General features: G+C 41.0%; 1 protein-coding gene across 1 annotated transcript in view; it reads left to right on the top strand.

Moving 5' to 3' along the window:
• Positions 1-14,350, top strand: part of dgkb (diacylglycerol kinase, beta) — a 589,337-nt gene that overhangs the window by 257,537 nt on the left and 317,450 nt on the right. The window contains exon 10 of the mRNA XM_052015544.1: positions 13,324-13,441. Within this exon, the coding sequence (XP_051871504.1) occupies positions 13,324-13,441 (118 nt within the window). The remainder of the gene's footprint in view (positions 1-13,323; positions 13,442-14,350) is intronic.

The raw sequence follows: 14,350 nt of genomic DNA, 5'->3' as shown, positions 1-14,350 counted from the left end.
CCTTAAAGTGAAAGTAAGTGGGGAGTGATCATGTGGGACACTAGAACTGAGGTGAGCTGTTCACTTTCTGACTTCTTTGCATGCATGCTTCCAGGGAGCACCTAGGTTTTGCCCGCTGTAAACCAGGGATAGTAAAGCCAGATGTCATGCATCTCTCTCTCCACTTCTTTCAACGTTCACGGATCAGTCACGTCACTAAGGTTGAGAAGAACTTCAGATTTAGTCAGTGGTTAGGGATGAGGGTGCTTGATTATGTGTCAGGTTGGTATGTAGTATGGAGGACCCTCAATTTTTGTACTTGCCCAATGGGTGTGAGAATGTGCATGGATGAGCAAGAACCACACAAGCTAACCACAGTGTAGTGGTACAAGGGATTATTTCAATGGGATGTGTGGAAAGGAATGTGCTTCTAGGTAGGGCAGCATGGTCTATATCACAGCAGAGTAATATAGATGACGTTCTATGTAGCTGTGAGTTTGCGTCAGAACTGCACATTGCCATGGATAAGGACATCTCCTTAAGGCTAGAGGATCTTGGAGGTGGGGACCAGGCCTGGTGAAGGAGGGAGAATTTTTTTTTTTTGCAAACTATGTAAGAGCTAACAACACAGAAGAAAAAAGCATTTCCTGCAGAGGGAAGATGTAGAAATAGGGTCTAAACTAACAAGCAGAACCACAAAAGCAATAATTACTGCATTTCCAGCTGAAACATGTGAAACTTGGCATTGTTCAGACTGTCCAGGGAGTTAAATGTGTAGCTAAAAGCCCAGAATGGGAGAGGGGGGTATCAATTCGTATGGCCCCAGCAGCAGTAGTAGGGAAGAGGTTTGGTGGGCTTCATTCGTGGTGGATTAGTGTCCTGTTGTATTAAATATCTAGGCTGCATTAAGGACTTTAAGCTAAATAGTTTGGATGGTTTGGGTGAGGAAACTTCAATTTTCAATCAATTAGGAAAATGAAAATGCAATGATTTCCTTGAGCACAAGTTTATTGGCTATACGTGAGACTGCTTTCTTGAACTTTATATCATGGACCCCATCCAAGGAACAAGTTATTTTAGATCTGGTCATATGAGGCAGGATTGGTCAGCAGTGTTATAGTAAAGGATTGCACTTAAGGTGCACTGTAAAGGATAACAATGGAAGGTGTGTCTATCATAGACTTGCACTTTCTATTTGAAAGTGACTGAATCTGAAACTAGATCTAAAATGTAAATAGAGGCAATTATGTAAGTATAAGGGTGAGTTAACTGAGATAAATTTGCAGATATTTAAAGAACCATTTCATAATTTTCTATGAATATAAATTCCACTCAGGAAATAAAGAATCCATGTGTGTCTAACTAAAGAAGTTAAGGATGATATTAGAGAGAAAGAAAAGATTTATAAAGTTGTAACAAATTTATAGAGTAAACCATTGTGGCGACTCACTGTTTAGTCGGGCGAACCGGCTCGGCAGTCGGGTCGCGCGGCGTCGGAGCGACGAGGTCCAAGATGGCAGCGGGCCTTGTCTTTCCCGAGCGACGGGGAGAACCCGCGCGCGGGAAAGTCTTGATGATGTAGTACTTACGTCATTGCCGGTTGCATTGGGCGGGAACAGTCTCCCTTAAAGGGTCCGCGCAAGGCGGGAAAATAAACCACTTCTTGTTCGATGATCCTCCGACTAGCGTCTTGTTTTATTTCGCGGTAGCAACCGCTACACCATCAAGAATATAGAAACATTGTAAGAATTTCCGTAAGTAAAACAACCACAAAAACAATAAATTTCATGACATGTAAGTCAGTGATAATAAACCTGATCCTGAAGTATATATCAAAGGGAGCAGGAGAAATAAATATTGGTCTTTTAGAAACTAAAACAGTAAAATTAATAATAATGACTAACTAATAAGCAATATCTTGTATCCGATTTCACTGTTAGAAAACTTGGCATACCAAAAATGATGGGTAGCCAGGGGCAAGAAAAGTCAGAAGCCTAAAATAATTAATATCACTGGAGACCAAGTGTGAGACAAATGAATGGGACTAAAGGTCAACAAATCCCCTGGTCCTAGTGGTCTGCGTTCTATGGTATGAAAAGAAGTGTCTGTCTTGACACTGGATGCATTAGTTGCAAATTTTCAGGATTCTGGAAAGATTCCAATAGATTGGAAAATTGCAAGTGTCTGTTCAAGAAAGAAAGGAGAGAGAAAACAGAATTACAGGTCTGTAACATTAACTCAATTCTTTGGAAAACTTTTGGAATCCATTATTGAAGAAGTGATAACAGAACAGTTATAAAACCATAAAATGACTAGATAGGTTTATCAAAAGGAAATTCTAGCTTGTCGAATTTATTGGACTTTAAGGATGTGATTAGCAGAGTAGGTCAATAAAAGCCAATGAGTGTAACATTTTCAGATTTCCAAAAGATATTTGATAAGGTGACACAGTTGGTTACTGCACAAGAGTTTATGGAGTGTAAGTTAATACACTAGCATAGATAGATGACTGGATAATAGAAAATCATAACCAGTGGGGATAAGCAAGTCATTTTTGTCTGCCCCTTAATGTACCTGCAGCAGGTTAGATTTAGCACAAGCCCAGCAAGTCCATTTATTGGAGCAGTAGCTGAGAGAGGATAAGTAAAAAGGTAGATTGTGTTTTTGATTTATTTATGTTTGCTTCATTATTTCTAGTTGTTTAATAGTGTTTTGTGATCTATTTCTTTCATTTTTTAGAATCATTTTACTGAGAGGCAGACATTCAGTTTGACCATTTTGACATCAAAAAAGCTTAGATATGTGGGTTCTGAGAATCTTAATTTCCCTTTGTGTAGAACTTAATTTGTTGCCTCCTCAAAATGTGTTGGCAGAATGCTGAACTCGATAATCAAGGAAGAAATAGCTAGACATTAAGAGAATCTTAGTGCAATCGAACAAGTCAATATAGTTTTATGAAAGGAAGATCATATTTGACAAACCTGTTGAAGATCTTCAAGGAAGTACCAGGCAGAGATGATTGAGAGAAACATGTAGATGTAGTGTATTTGAATTTCCAGAAGGCATTTGACAAAGTGCCACATAAAAGGCTGTAGCACAAGATAAGAGCTGTGTGGGAGATGTATGTTAATATGAATTGAAGATAGGTTATCGCATTGAAGACAGAGTCTTTAAAATGGATTTTTTCAGGCTGGTAGAATGTAACCAGTGGAATGTCCCAAGGATCAGTTCTTAGCCCTCAATTATTTATGATTTATATTGATGACTTGGCAGAGTGTGCAGAGTATAAGGTATCCAAGTTTGCGGATGATACGTAAATAGGTGGAAAGGCATGCTGTGATGAGGGTGTGTGTAACTTGCAGCAAGATACAGGTGGGAATTCTAGAATTATAGTAGAATTATAGAGTGATGTTGCACAGAAACAGGTCCATCAGCCTATGGAGGTCGTGCCGACCATCAACCACACATTTACAACAATCCTCCATAAATCCCATTTTTTATTTTCCCCACATTGTAGGAATGTGTGAGATCATGCAACTTGTTATGAAGAATCCCAGACTATTATCTAAATGGAGAAGGACTATATATAAATAGAATACAAAGAAATTGAGATATTCTTATGCACAAAACACAAATAAATTAGCTGGCAAGTTCAGCACATAACTAAGAAGTCAAATTACATCTTGGTCTTTAAGACAATGGACCTGGAGTTTAAAAATATATTGCTAAAATTGATCATGGTAGTGGTAAAGTTACACCTAGAGTCCTGAGTACAGTTTACTTATTTAAGTAAGGCTATTTTAGCAATGGAGGCAATCCAGAAGAATGGCTAATTCTTGGGATGAGAGGCTATCCTATTATGAATGGCTAAAGAAGTTGGACTTGTATTCTATGCAGTTTAGAAGCAGGAAGGTTATGCTTATTGAAACATGTAAGATGCGGGTGAGGAGGGGGTGGGGATGATAGAGTAGATGTTAAGGTGTTTCTTGTGGTAATGACTTGAATGAGGGGACATGGTTACAAGCTGAAACTGAGGTATGTAGAAACTTTTTGCAGAGGGTTATAAGCTCAGGAATTCTCTACTATGCAGGGTTGTGAAACTAGCTGCAACTTTTTTGATGCCATGAGTATCAGCTGAGCACCACATCTTTTACTGGATTCACAAGTATCGTTTGGATTATTTGGTCTTTGCTGTAAAGCAGGACCAAGGAATTCAAGCTCTAAGGAAACCTAATGAAATATTTTCCCATCCTTTTCACCACAAGTATGGTTACCTCCTGGTGCATCAGTATCGACACAGGATCTGGCAGGTGTGGATTGGGATAGGCAGTATTCCGACAAAGAGATGTTTGGTAAGTGGGAGGCTTTCAAAAGTGAAATATTCAGAGTACAGAATCTGTATGCTCCTGTTAGAATAAAAGGCAAGGCTAGCAGGTTTAAGGAACCTTGGTTATCAAGGGATATTGAGGCCCTGGTAAAGAAAAAGGAGGTTAGAATCAAATGAGGCACTTAAGGAGTATAAGAAATACAAGAGGACACTTAAGGGAGAAATCAGGAGAGCAAAAAGAGGACATGAGGTTGCTCTGGCAGACAAGGTGAAAGAGAATCCCAAGGGTTTCTTCAGCTATATTAAGAGCAAAAGGGTAGCAAGGGACAAAATTGGTCCTCTTGAAGATCAACATGGTCATCTATGCATGGAGCCAAAAAAGATGGAGGAGGTCTTAAATGGAATTTTTGCATCTGTATTTACTCTGGAGACAGACACAGAGACTATAGAACTGAGAGAAAAGGGTAGTAAGGTCATGGACTCTATCTGGATTACGGAAGAGGAGGTGCTGAATGTCTTGAGGCGAATGAAGCTGGTTAAATCCCCAGGGCCTGACAGGACCTTGTGGAAGGCTAGTGCCGAAATTGCAGGGGCCCTGGCAGAGATTTTTAAAACGTCCTTAGCAAAAGGTGAGGTGCCAGAGGACTAGAGGATAGCTAATGTTGTTCTGTTGTTCAAGAAAGGTTCTAAGGGTAAGTGGGGAAATTATAGGCTGGTGAGCCTGACGTCAGTTGTGGGTAAATTATTGGAGGATATTCTAAGGGACAGGATATATGTATTTGGATAAACAGGGCCTGAATAGTGATAGTCAACATGGCTTTGTTTGTGGTAGGTCATGTCTAACCAATCTTATAGAGTTTTTCAAGGAGGTTACCAAGAAGGCCAATGAAGGAAAGACAGTGGACGTTGTCTACATGGACTTTAGCAAGGCCTTTGACAAAGTCCCACATGGGACTCTGCTCCAGAAGGTTAAGCTGCTTGGCATTCAGGATGAAGAAGACAATTGGATTCAACATTGGCTTAGCAGGAGAAGCCAGAGAGTGGTAGTAGATGTTTGTCTCTCTGACTGGAGGTCTGTGACTAGTGGTGTGCCGCAGGGATCGGTGCTGGATCTGTTGTTGTTTATCATCTATATTAGTGATTCAGATGATAATGTGGTAAACTGGATCAGCAAATTTGCAGATGACACCAAGATTGGGGGCATAGTGGACAGTGAGGAAGGTTATCAAACCTTGCAGCCTGATCTTGACCAGCTAGGAGAATGGGTTGAAAAATGTCAGGTGAAATTTAATGCAGACAAGTGTGAGGTGTTGCACTTTGGGAGGACAAACCAGGGTAAGACTTGCACAGTGAATGGTAGGGCTCTGAGGTGTGCGACAGAACAAAGGGACCTGGGAATACAGATACATAGTTCCTTGAAAGTGGCGTCACAGGTAGATAGGGCCATAAAAAGAGCTTTTGGCACTTTGGCCTTCATAAATCAGAGCACTGAGTACAGGAGTTGGGATGTTATGTTGAAGTTGTACAAGACTTTGGTGAGGCCAAATTTAGAGTATTGTGAGCAGTTCTGGTCACCTACCTACAGAAAAGATATCAATAAGCTTGAAAGAGTGCAAAGAAAATTTACAAGAATGTTGCTGGGACTTGAGGACCTGAGTTGTAGGGAAAAGTTGAAAAGGTTAGGACTTTATTCCCTGGAGTGCAAGAGAATGAGGGGAGATCTTATAGAGGTGGACAAAATTATGAAGGGTATAGATAGGGTGAGTGCATTGCAGACCTTTTCCCCTGAGGTTGGGTGAGACTAGAAATAGAGAACATAGGTTGAGGGTGAAAGTTGAAATATTGAAGGGAAATCTGAGGCTAAACTTCGTCACTCAGAGGGTAGTGCAAGTGTGGAATGAGCTGCCAGCAGAAGTGGTAGATACGGGTTCAATTATAACATTTAAGAGAAGTTTGGATAGGTACATGTATGGATGGGGTTTGGAGGGATATGGTCCAGGTGCAGGTAGATGGGACTAGACAGAAGATCAGGTCGGCATGGACTAGATGGGCTGAAGGGCCTGTTTCTGTGCTGTGGTACTCTATGATACAAATTGTTGTGCATCTATCACTGGCTGGGACCAGTCGACTCATGTTTCTGCATGGTTTAGTTCACCACTGCCTTAAGAAGTTCAACCATCTGAGGAGCCAAGGGACACATGTCATTGGGCTTTGTAACTCTCTTCCTTAAAAGATGATGGAAGTAGACCTTTGAATTTTTTTTAAAGCTGAGATAGATGAGTTCTTCATAAGCAAATGGTTGAAAGGTTCTTGGGGGGGGGGGGGGTGTGCTGAGCTGAGATTACAAACAGATCAACCTTCATCTATGCACAGCGGGACAGGCTTGGGGGGGCGAGGAGCTATTCCAGCTCTTACTTTGTACATCCATATGGACAAATTAGTTTTCAGATGAAATGTTACCAAACATATGGTGCTGTTGTATGAGAGGGACTAATTGTGTGGTTGAAGCTGGTCAGCTACCATGTTTGGTTAAAAAGCAGAAGTGACAAAGCATTTGAAAGGTCTTCAGATAAATTAGTGTGTACAGACAGATGGAGGAGCAGATGGACAACAGCGGAGAACTCTCTTACCTTTGCCATGCTGCATACTCAGAAGGTTATGGATTTTGTTCCTTCACAGAAACTCAGTATCTTTGCTTCTCCAAAGTGCAAGGTTCCTCTGTCAACAGAAATCCTTCATAAATAGGGTGAAGTGACAGAACAGAAACACATGGGGAAGAAACTTTAGTTTCCCCTTGTGACATAATGCACCTCTACCATGTGCATGTCATCATCCAAATTTCTTAAAATATTTGTGTTTATGTATTGCCTTATTTTATTCTCACGCTTCTCTGACCTCCTTATTACAAATGGGTTGCTCTTGATTGAAGTTGCCTCTCCAACCATGTTATGTGTACTAACAATGTACAAAATGCCAGTGATGAGCAGATAGTCTGTTGTCATTTTAGTTGATGGATGAACACTTGACCAAAGCACAAGTAGATGTCCCTTTTTGTTTTGAATGGTACCTTTAACATTCATATGAGCTGCCAGGATTCAGCATCATATCTGAAAAAGAAAGCATCTCCCTTCGATGGTAGTAAATTATCATCCTTATTCATGATGGACCATGAACACATAATTTTCTTAAGATAATCAGAAAATGCTGTAAATGCTCTGCTGTTAAGGCAGCAGAGAAACACAGCTAAGTTTTCATGACAAATGTGGAAAGTTTTTTTTAATCAGAACTAAGTTCATAAGCACAGACTTCTGATGATTATCTGATTGAAGCATTGACTCTGCTACTCTCTCCACCACTGCTGCCTGACCCACTGAATATTTCTTGCATTCATTTTTGGTTTGTCTCATTTTTTCTATCATCAGCAGTATTTTGATTTTGTCTTCTCAGGGATATCAGAGTTTCCGACTAAACAAAGACTGACAAAACAAAAACAATTTAGCATTTAAAATAAAAAGTTTGTTTATATTAGATACTTTGCTGTAAAGTGAATTTGCCACTTTGTAATTAAAGTTAAATAGAAAGATAACCAGTATATTTGGAGGGGAAAGGGGAAACCTCACTTAGCCAACTGTTTCTTTTAGACATTTTCACTGGAGTCTCAACACTCAAGCAGAGACACTTTAATGAAGTGTAAACTTCTGATTGATAGACCTAACATCGACTGCTTAAAGACCCAATATAGGTTATAATCAGAGGGGCTTTCTAAGTTGTAGAAAGAGAATATGCACTTAATAAACTCTGCAAAAAAGTGCAACATAAAACAGGAAATGTTGGAAATATTCAGCAAGGCGGGTAGTGTCTGTGGACAAGGAAACAGTTAACTTTTCAGGTTGGAGCCCCTACATCAGAATTCTGAGTCAGCAAGTTGAGTCAAATAATTGCTCTTTTTTTTTCCCAGTATTGATGAAAGGTTTTTAACTTGAAATGTTAACTGTTCCTTTTGCCACTGATGATGCCTGATCTATTAAGTGTTTCAGCACTTTTTGTCTTTATTTCAATTTTCCAGCATCTACAGGTTTTTTTTCAGTTTCAAAAAATGCAACATGTTTGATATCATTTATTGAGAAGTCACTTTGTAAATAATTTCTGTGGTGGATTCTATTTGATGAACATAGCAAGTATTACTGGTAAAAGTGGGTGATGTGTGTGGTGGGTACAAAAATGGCAAGCATTGTGTGATGAATTGAAACACCAGCAAATTTTCCAAAAAGGAGGATAGAAATATCAGATAGAAAGCTTTCCATGACACAAACAGTAGGTCATTCTAGGTTAGGTCATTTCAGCCTAGTTATTGTTAGTAAATTCATATTTAGTTACCTGTTGTGGCTTAGTAGAGAAAATGTATATTCCCATCCAATATAATAATTGGCAATTGTTACAGCAAAGACCAATGATTGGTGTAATGTTATGAAATTTACTGTTTGTATGCATTCCAACTTAAAATCTTATTATGACTACCTTAATCCTGGTGGAACGTATTTGTCTTATTGGCAAATGTCACAATGATGATTTAATCAAACTAATTGAAATTCAGCCAACTAGATTTAATCTCTAAGTCCTTGGGTCTGGGTCTCGCTCAAAGGAAACACCAACAATTGTGTCCATTGTTGTATTCTGCCATCAAAAATAATGAGCAGCAGAGGCACTGTAAAGCTGTGAGTATTCGGTCTGAGTATATCTTGCTGAATATAAGGGAGGGAGGAAACACCGAGAGGGCTATTGGAAAAAATTCAAGTAATACCAATGGTTGCTGTTTATTGTATGCTGTACCATTTTGTTCAAAAAAACCCCCCATCACCACCCTCTGCCTCCTCCCGCCAAGCCAATTCTGTATTCAATTGGCCAGCTCACCCTGGATAACATGTGATCCAACCTTCCAGACAAGTCTACCATGTCAGACCTTGTCAAAGGACTTGCTAAAGTCCACATAGAAGATGTCTGCACCCTGCCCTCATCAGTCCCCTTGGTCACCTTTTCAAAAAATGCAATCAAATTTGTGAGATACTATTTCCTAAATACAAAGTCATGCTGACTATCCCCAATCAGTACCTGCCTTTCCAAATGTAGACAAATCCTGTCTCTCAGAATTCCCTACAGTAACTTTCCTATCACTAATGTTAGGCTCACTGGCCTGTTGTTTCCTGACTCGTCCTTGCAGACCTTCTTCAATAAAGGTTCAACATTAGCCACCTTCCGGTACCTTACTTGTGGCTAAAGAAGATACAGAAATCTCTGCCAGGGCCCCAGCAATTTCTACCCTTGCTTCCCACAATGTCCCAGGATACACCTGATCAGGCCCTGGGGATTTATCCACCTTTATGCTTTTCAAGACCTCCAACATATGCTGCCTTAAGTGTACTCCTACATCCCTTGTATTCCTCAAGGGATTCGCTTGATCCCAAATTTCCATACCAGACATAGGCCTCCACCTGTTTCTGAACAAGAGCCTCAATATCCCTCATCAGCCAGGGTTCACTAATCCTGCCAGCCTTGCCCTTTATTCTTACAGGAACATGCTGACACTGAACTCTCCTTATTTCACTTTGAAGAGCCTTCCACTTGCTGTATGTTTTTTACCTACTAACAGCCTCTCCCAAGCAACCTTTGCAAGTTCCTATCTATTCCCCTACTTTAGGACTTTAACTTGTGGACTAGTCTTATTCCATAACTATTTTAAAATTAATAGAATTATAGTCGCTGGTTCCAAACTGCTCTCCCACTGACACTTCAGTCACTTGCTCTGACTTATTTCCCAATAGGAGGTCAAGTGTTGTACCCTCTCCAGTAGGGCTATCTACATATTGCTTGAGAAAACTTTGCTGGACGCAATTTAAAAAATTCTGCCCCATCCACACTCTTTGAACTATGACAGTCCCAGTCAACATGAGAGAAGTTAAAATTGCCCACTGATACCTCCCTAATGTCCCTGCAGCTATCTGCAATCTCCCTGCATATTTGCTCCTCTAATTCCCACTGACTATTGGGGAGTCTCTAGTACAATTCCATCAAAGTGATCACTTCTTCTTATTTCTGAGTCCCATCAATATAGCCTCACTGGACAATCCCTCAGGAATATCCTCTCTAATCACAAACAATGTTCCCCCTTTTCTCTTACCTCCACCTCTATCTGAAACTGCCAATCCTGCCCATCCATTTTTCTGTAATAACTATAATATCCCAGTCCCATATACCTATCCATGCCCTGAGTTCATCTGCCTTACCTGTCAGCTTCTTGCATTAAAATAAATGCAATTTTGCCCACCAAACCTTCCTTGCTCCCTGTGCTGCTCCTGCTTGTCCTGCCTACTGAACTTGCTCACCTTAACTTCTTTATTTGCCTCAACTTTCTGATTTGCTATACTGCTACATTGGGTCCCACCCTCCATGCCAGATGAGTTGAGACCCTCCTGAGTAGCTCTGCCTAATCTGCCACACCAGGATATTGGTCCCCTCCAGTTCAGGTACAATCCATCCCTCTTCCTCAGAAGAGATCCCAATGGTCCAGGAACCTGAATCCCTCCCACCTACACCAGCTCTTCAGCCACACATTCATTTGCCTCTCCCTATCTCACTGACACGTCATACTGGGAGTGCCATGAGATTACAACCCTTGAGGTCCTGCATTTTAACCTCTCCCAAAAAAAGCTCTGGAATCAAAAATCCAAGGCCTGTCAATTGGGCAAATTTTAGTTAGCTGGGGTTTCTTTATTTATCCGTGACAAATTTTGTCTGCCTTGAAAATGGACCTTGAAAAATGCCTTACTAAAATCCATGTAGACAATATTGACAGCTCTGCCTTCGTCACCTCCTTGAAAAACTCAGTCAAGTTAGAGACACACAACTGGCCCCACACAAAGCCATGCTGATGGTCCCTAATTAGGCCATGGTTTTCCAAATGCTCATAAATCCTATCCCTAAGAATCCTCTCCAGTAACTTCCTTACCACTAACGTGAGACTCACCAGTCTATAGTTTCCAGGATTATCCCTGTTTCCCTTCTTGAATAATGGAACAACATTAGCTACTCGCCAGTCCTCCGGGACCTCATGTGGCTAGAGAGGACACGAAGATATTGGTCAAGGCCCCAGCAATCTCATCTGTTGCCTCTCTCAATAACCTGGGGTATTTCCCATCAGGCCCTGGGGACTTATCCACCTTAATGTTCTTTAAGAGGCCCAGCACTATCTACTTCTTTATTTCAAAATGCCCTGGCAAATTAGCATGTTCCACACTGATCTCCCTGTCCTCCACGTCCTTCTCCTTGGTAAATACTGATGCAATGTACTCATTTAGGACCTCACCCACATCCTCCACTTCCAAGCACATGTTTCCTCTTTTATCCTTGAGTGGTCCTACCTGCTCCTTAGTTATCCTCTTGCACTTGATGTATGTATAGAATGCCTTGGTATTCTCTTTAATCCTACTTGCCAAGGACTTTTCATGGCCCCTCCTGACATTCGTACTTATTAAGTTCGTTTCTGGCTTCTTTATAATCCTCAAGGGCTCTGTTTGTTCTTAGCTTCCTAAGCCTTACATACGTTTCATTTTTCTTCTTGACTAAAGTCAACACCTCTCTTGACATCCAAGGTTCTCTTACCTTGCCATCTTGTCCTTTCTTCTTACTGGAACATACTTGCCCTGTACTCTGTGCAGTTGGTCTTTGAACACCCGCCACATGTCACATGTGGACTTGTCCAAAAACAGCTGTTGCCAATTAACTCTGCCTAGTTCCTGCCTAATGCTCTTGTGCTTTGCCCTGCTCCAATTTAATATTCTCCCGCAAGGTCCATACTTATCCTTTTCTATAGCTATCGCAAAACTTAAGGAGTTGTGATCACTGTTCCCTCACTGAAAGATCAATCATCTGGCCAGGCTCACTACCCAACACCAGATCCAGTACGGCCCCTCTTGTTAGACCATATACATATTGATTTAAGAAACCCTCTTGGATCGACTAACAAATTCTGCCCCATTGAAACCTCTTGCACTAAGGAGGACCCAGTTTATATTAGAGAAGTTGAAGTCCTCCACTACAACAACCCTGTTGTTTTTACACCTTTCCTAATCTGCCTGCATATCCCTTCCTCAGTGTCCTGGTGGTTATTGTGGGGTCTGTAGTATAATCACATCAGTGATTGCACCTTTGTTATTTTTGAGTTCTATCCATATAGACTCAGTGGATGAACCCTCTGTTATGTCCCTTCTGAGTGCAGCGGTGATATCGTCCCTGATTAATAGCACAACTCCCTCCGACCCTTTTACCACCTCCTCTATCTTTTCTAAAACATCAAAACCCTGGAACCTTAAGCATCCATTCCTGTCCCTCTCTCAACTGAGTCTCTGTTATAGCCACAACATCATAGTTCCACGTATTGATCCATGTTCTAAATTTGTCACCCTTACCCATAATACTCCTAGTATTAAAATACACACATCTCAACCCATCCATCCCATTGTGTCTATTACTTTGCTCCTGCCTGTTCTTCCTAGTCATTTTGTCAATCTTCACTTCAATCCCTCCACTTTCTGACCTGGTGCACTGGTTCCCATCCCTCTGCCAAACTAGTTTAAACCCTCCCGAGGGTTTAAACCCTCCTGGCCAGGATATTGGATACCAGTTCCTCAGCCACTCAGTCATCTGTTCTATCTTCCTATTCCTGCCCTGACTAGCACGTGGCACCGGGAGGAATTCAGAGTCCTCATTGCGCAGGACTTCTTCCCCCTTTCAATTTGCGCCATGACCTCTGGCTGCTCACCCTCCCCCTTGAGAATATTTTGCAGCTGCTCTGAGACATCCTTGACAACTGGGAGGCAACACCCTATCCTGGCATACAACCTGGGACTGCAGCAGTATTTTCAAAGGGACTGTGAAAATTGTTTAACCTGGTAAATTAAATGAGTTTTCATTATTTGTTGATAGTACCATAACCTGTATTACTGATTGCTTTTCCTTGGCAGAATGTGAAAGATGATGGGCAACACGTGTGGAGACTGAAACACTTCAACAAACCCGCCTATTGCAATCTCTGCTTGAACATGCTGATTGGTCTTGGCAAGCAAGGCCTCTGCTGTTCCTGTGAGTATTGAGATAATGTGGAAAATGAACTGTCAGTCTCATTCAGACAAAGTACAACCATATCTTCACTTAGTTGCATTATACACAAATGCAAGCTTGCTAATGTACAAAACTTATTCTACATTAGTGATTAATCAAAATAGTATTCCAGGCTATTTTGTTGAGTTCTATCTGATGATCTTTTGATGGACCTGATATAAAGAAACAGTTGGGTAGAACTGGGCTCCTTTTTGCTGTTTGTTTTGGTGCTCCAGGCAGTGAAATATCTGCTATTTGAAGCACTAATTTGGAGAGCACAGTTGTGCGTGCATTATGTACACTCAGGGAAATATATAAAGAAACCAGTTCACGCTGTAATTTCTCACACAACACTGAAATGATGTTCACTCTGCCAAATTATATCATGCATACCACTCTGTTAACAATGCACATGAACAAATGCACATGCACTCTTTCACACTCTCTCACTCTCTCTCTCACTCTCTCTCTCTCACTCTCATCTTTCTCTCTCACTCTCTCTCACTTACAAACACTCTCTCTCACAAACACCCTCTCACTCTCATTCTCTCTCACTCACAAATTCTCTCTCACTCACTCACAAACTCACTCCTTCTCACTCACTCACAAACACTCTCTCTCACTCACTCTCACTCACTCACTCACTCACAAACACTCTCATGCATAATTTAAAAGGATTGTCAATTACTTGTACTTTTTGTTGGGGACTGAGTTGCCAATGTACTGTTTGTGGAAAGTTGAATGTGTGGATTATGAGAGAAGCAAAAATTTATCTCTGGAGTAATTATACACATGTTGGCAACGCACGCATATGTAGTTTGATGGCTATGCCATTTGGACTATCTTATGACAGGAAAAAGCAGAACACTCGTTGAGCAGGGCTATTTCCCA

This window comes from Pristis pectinata, chromosome 5, assembly GCF_009764475.1.
Source record: "Pristis pectinata isolate sPriPec2 chromosome 5, sPriPec2.1.pri, whole genome shotgun sequence".
In the NCBI taxonomy this organism is placed as follows: Eukaryota; Metazoa; Chordata; class Chondrichthyes; order Rhinopristiformes; family Pristidae; genus Pristis; species Pristis pectinata.
Note: the sequence above shows the minus strand (reverse complement) of the source record. Positions and strands in the feature narration are given on the sequence as shown.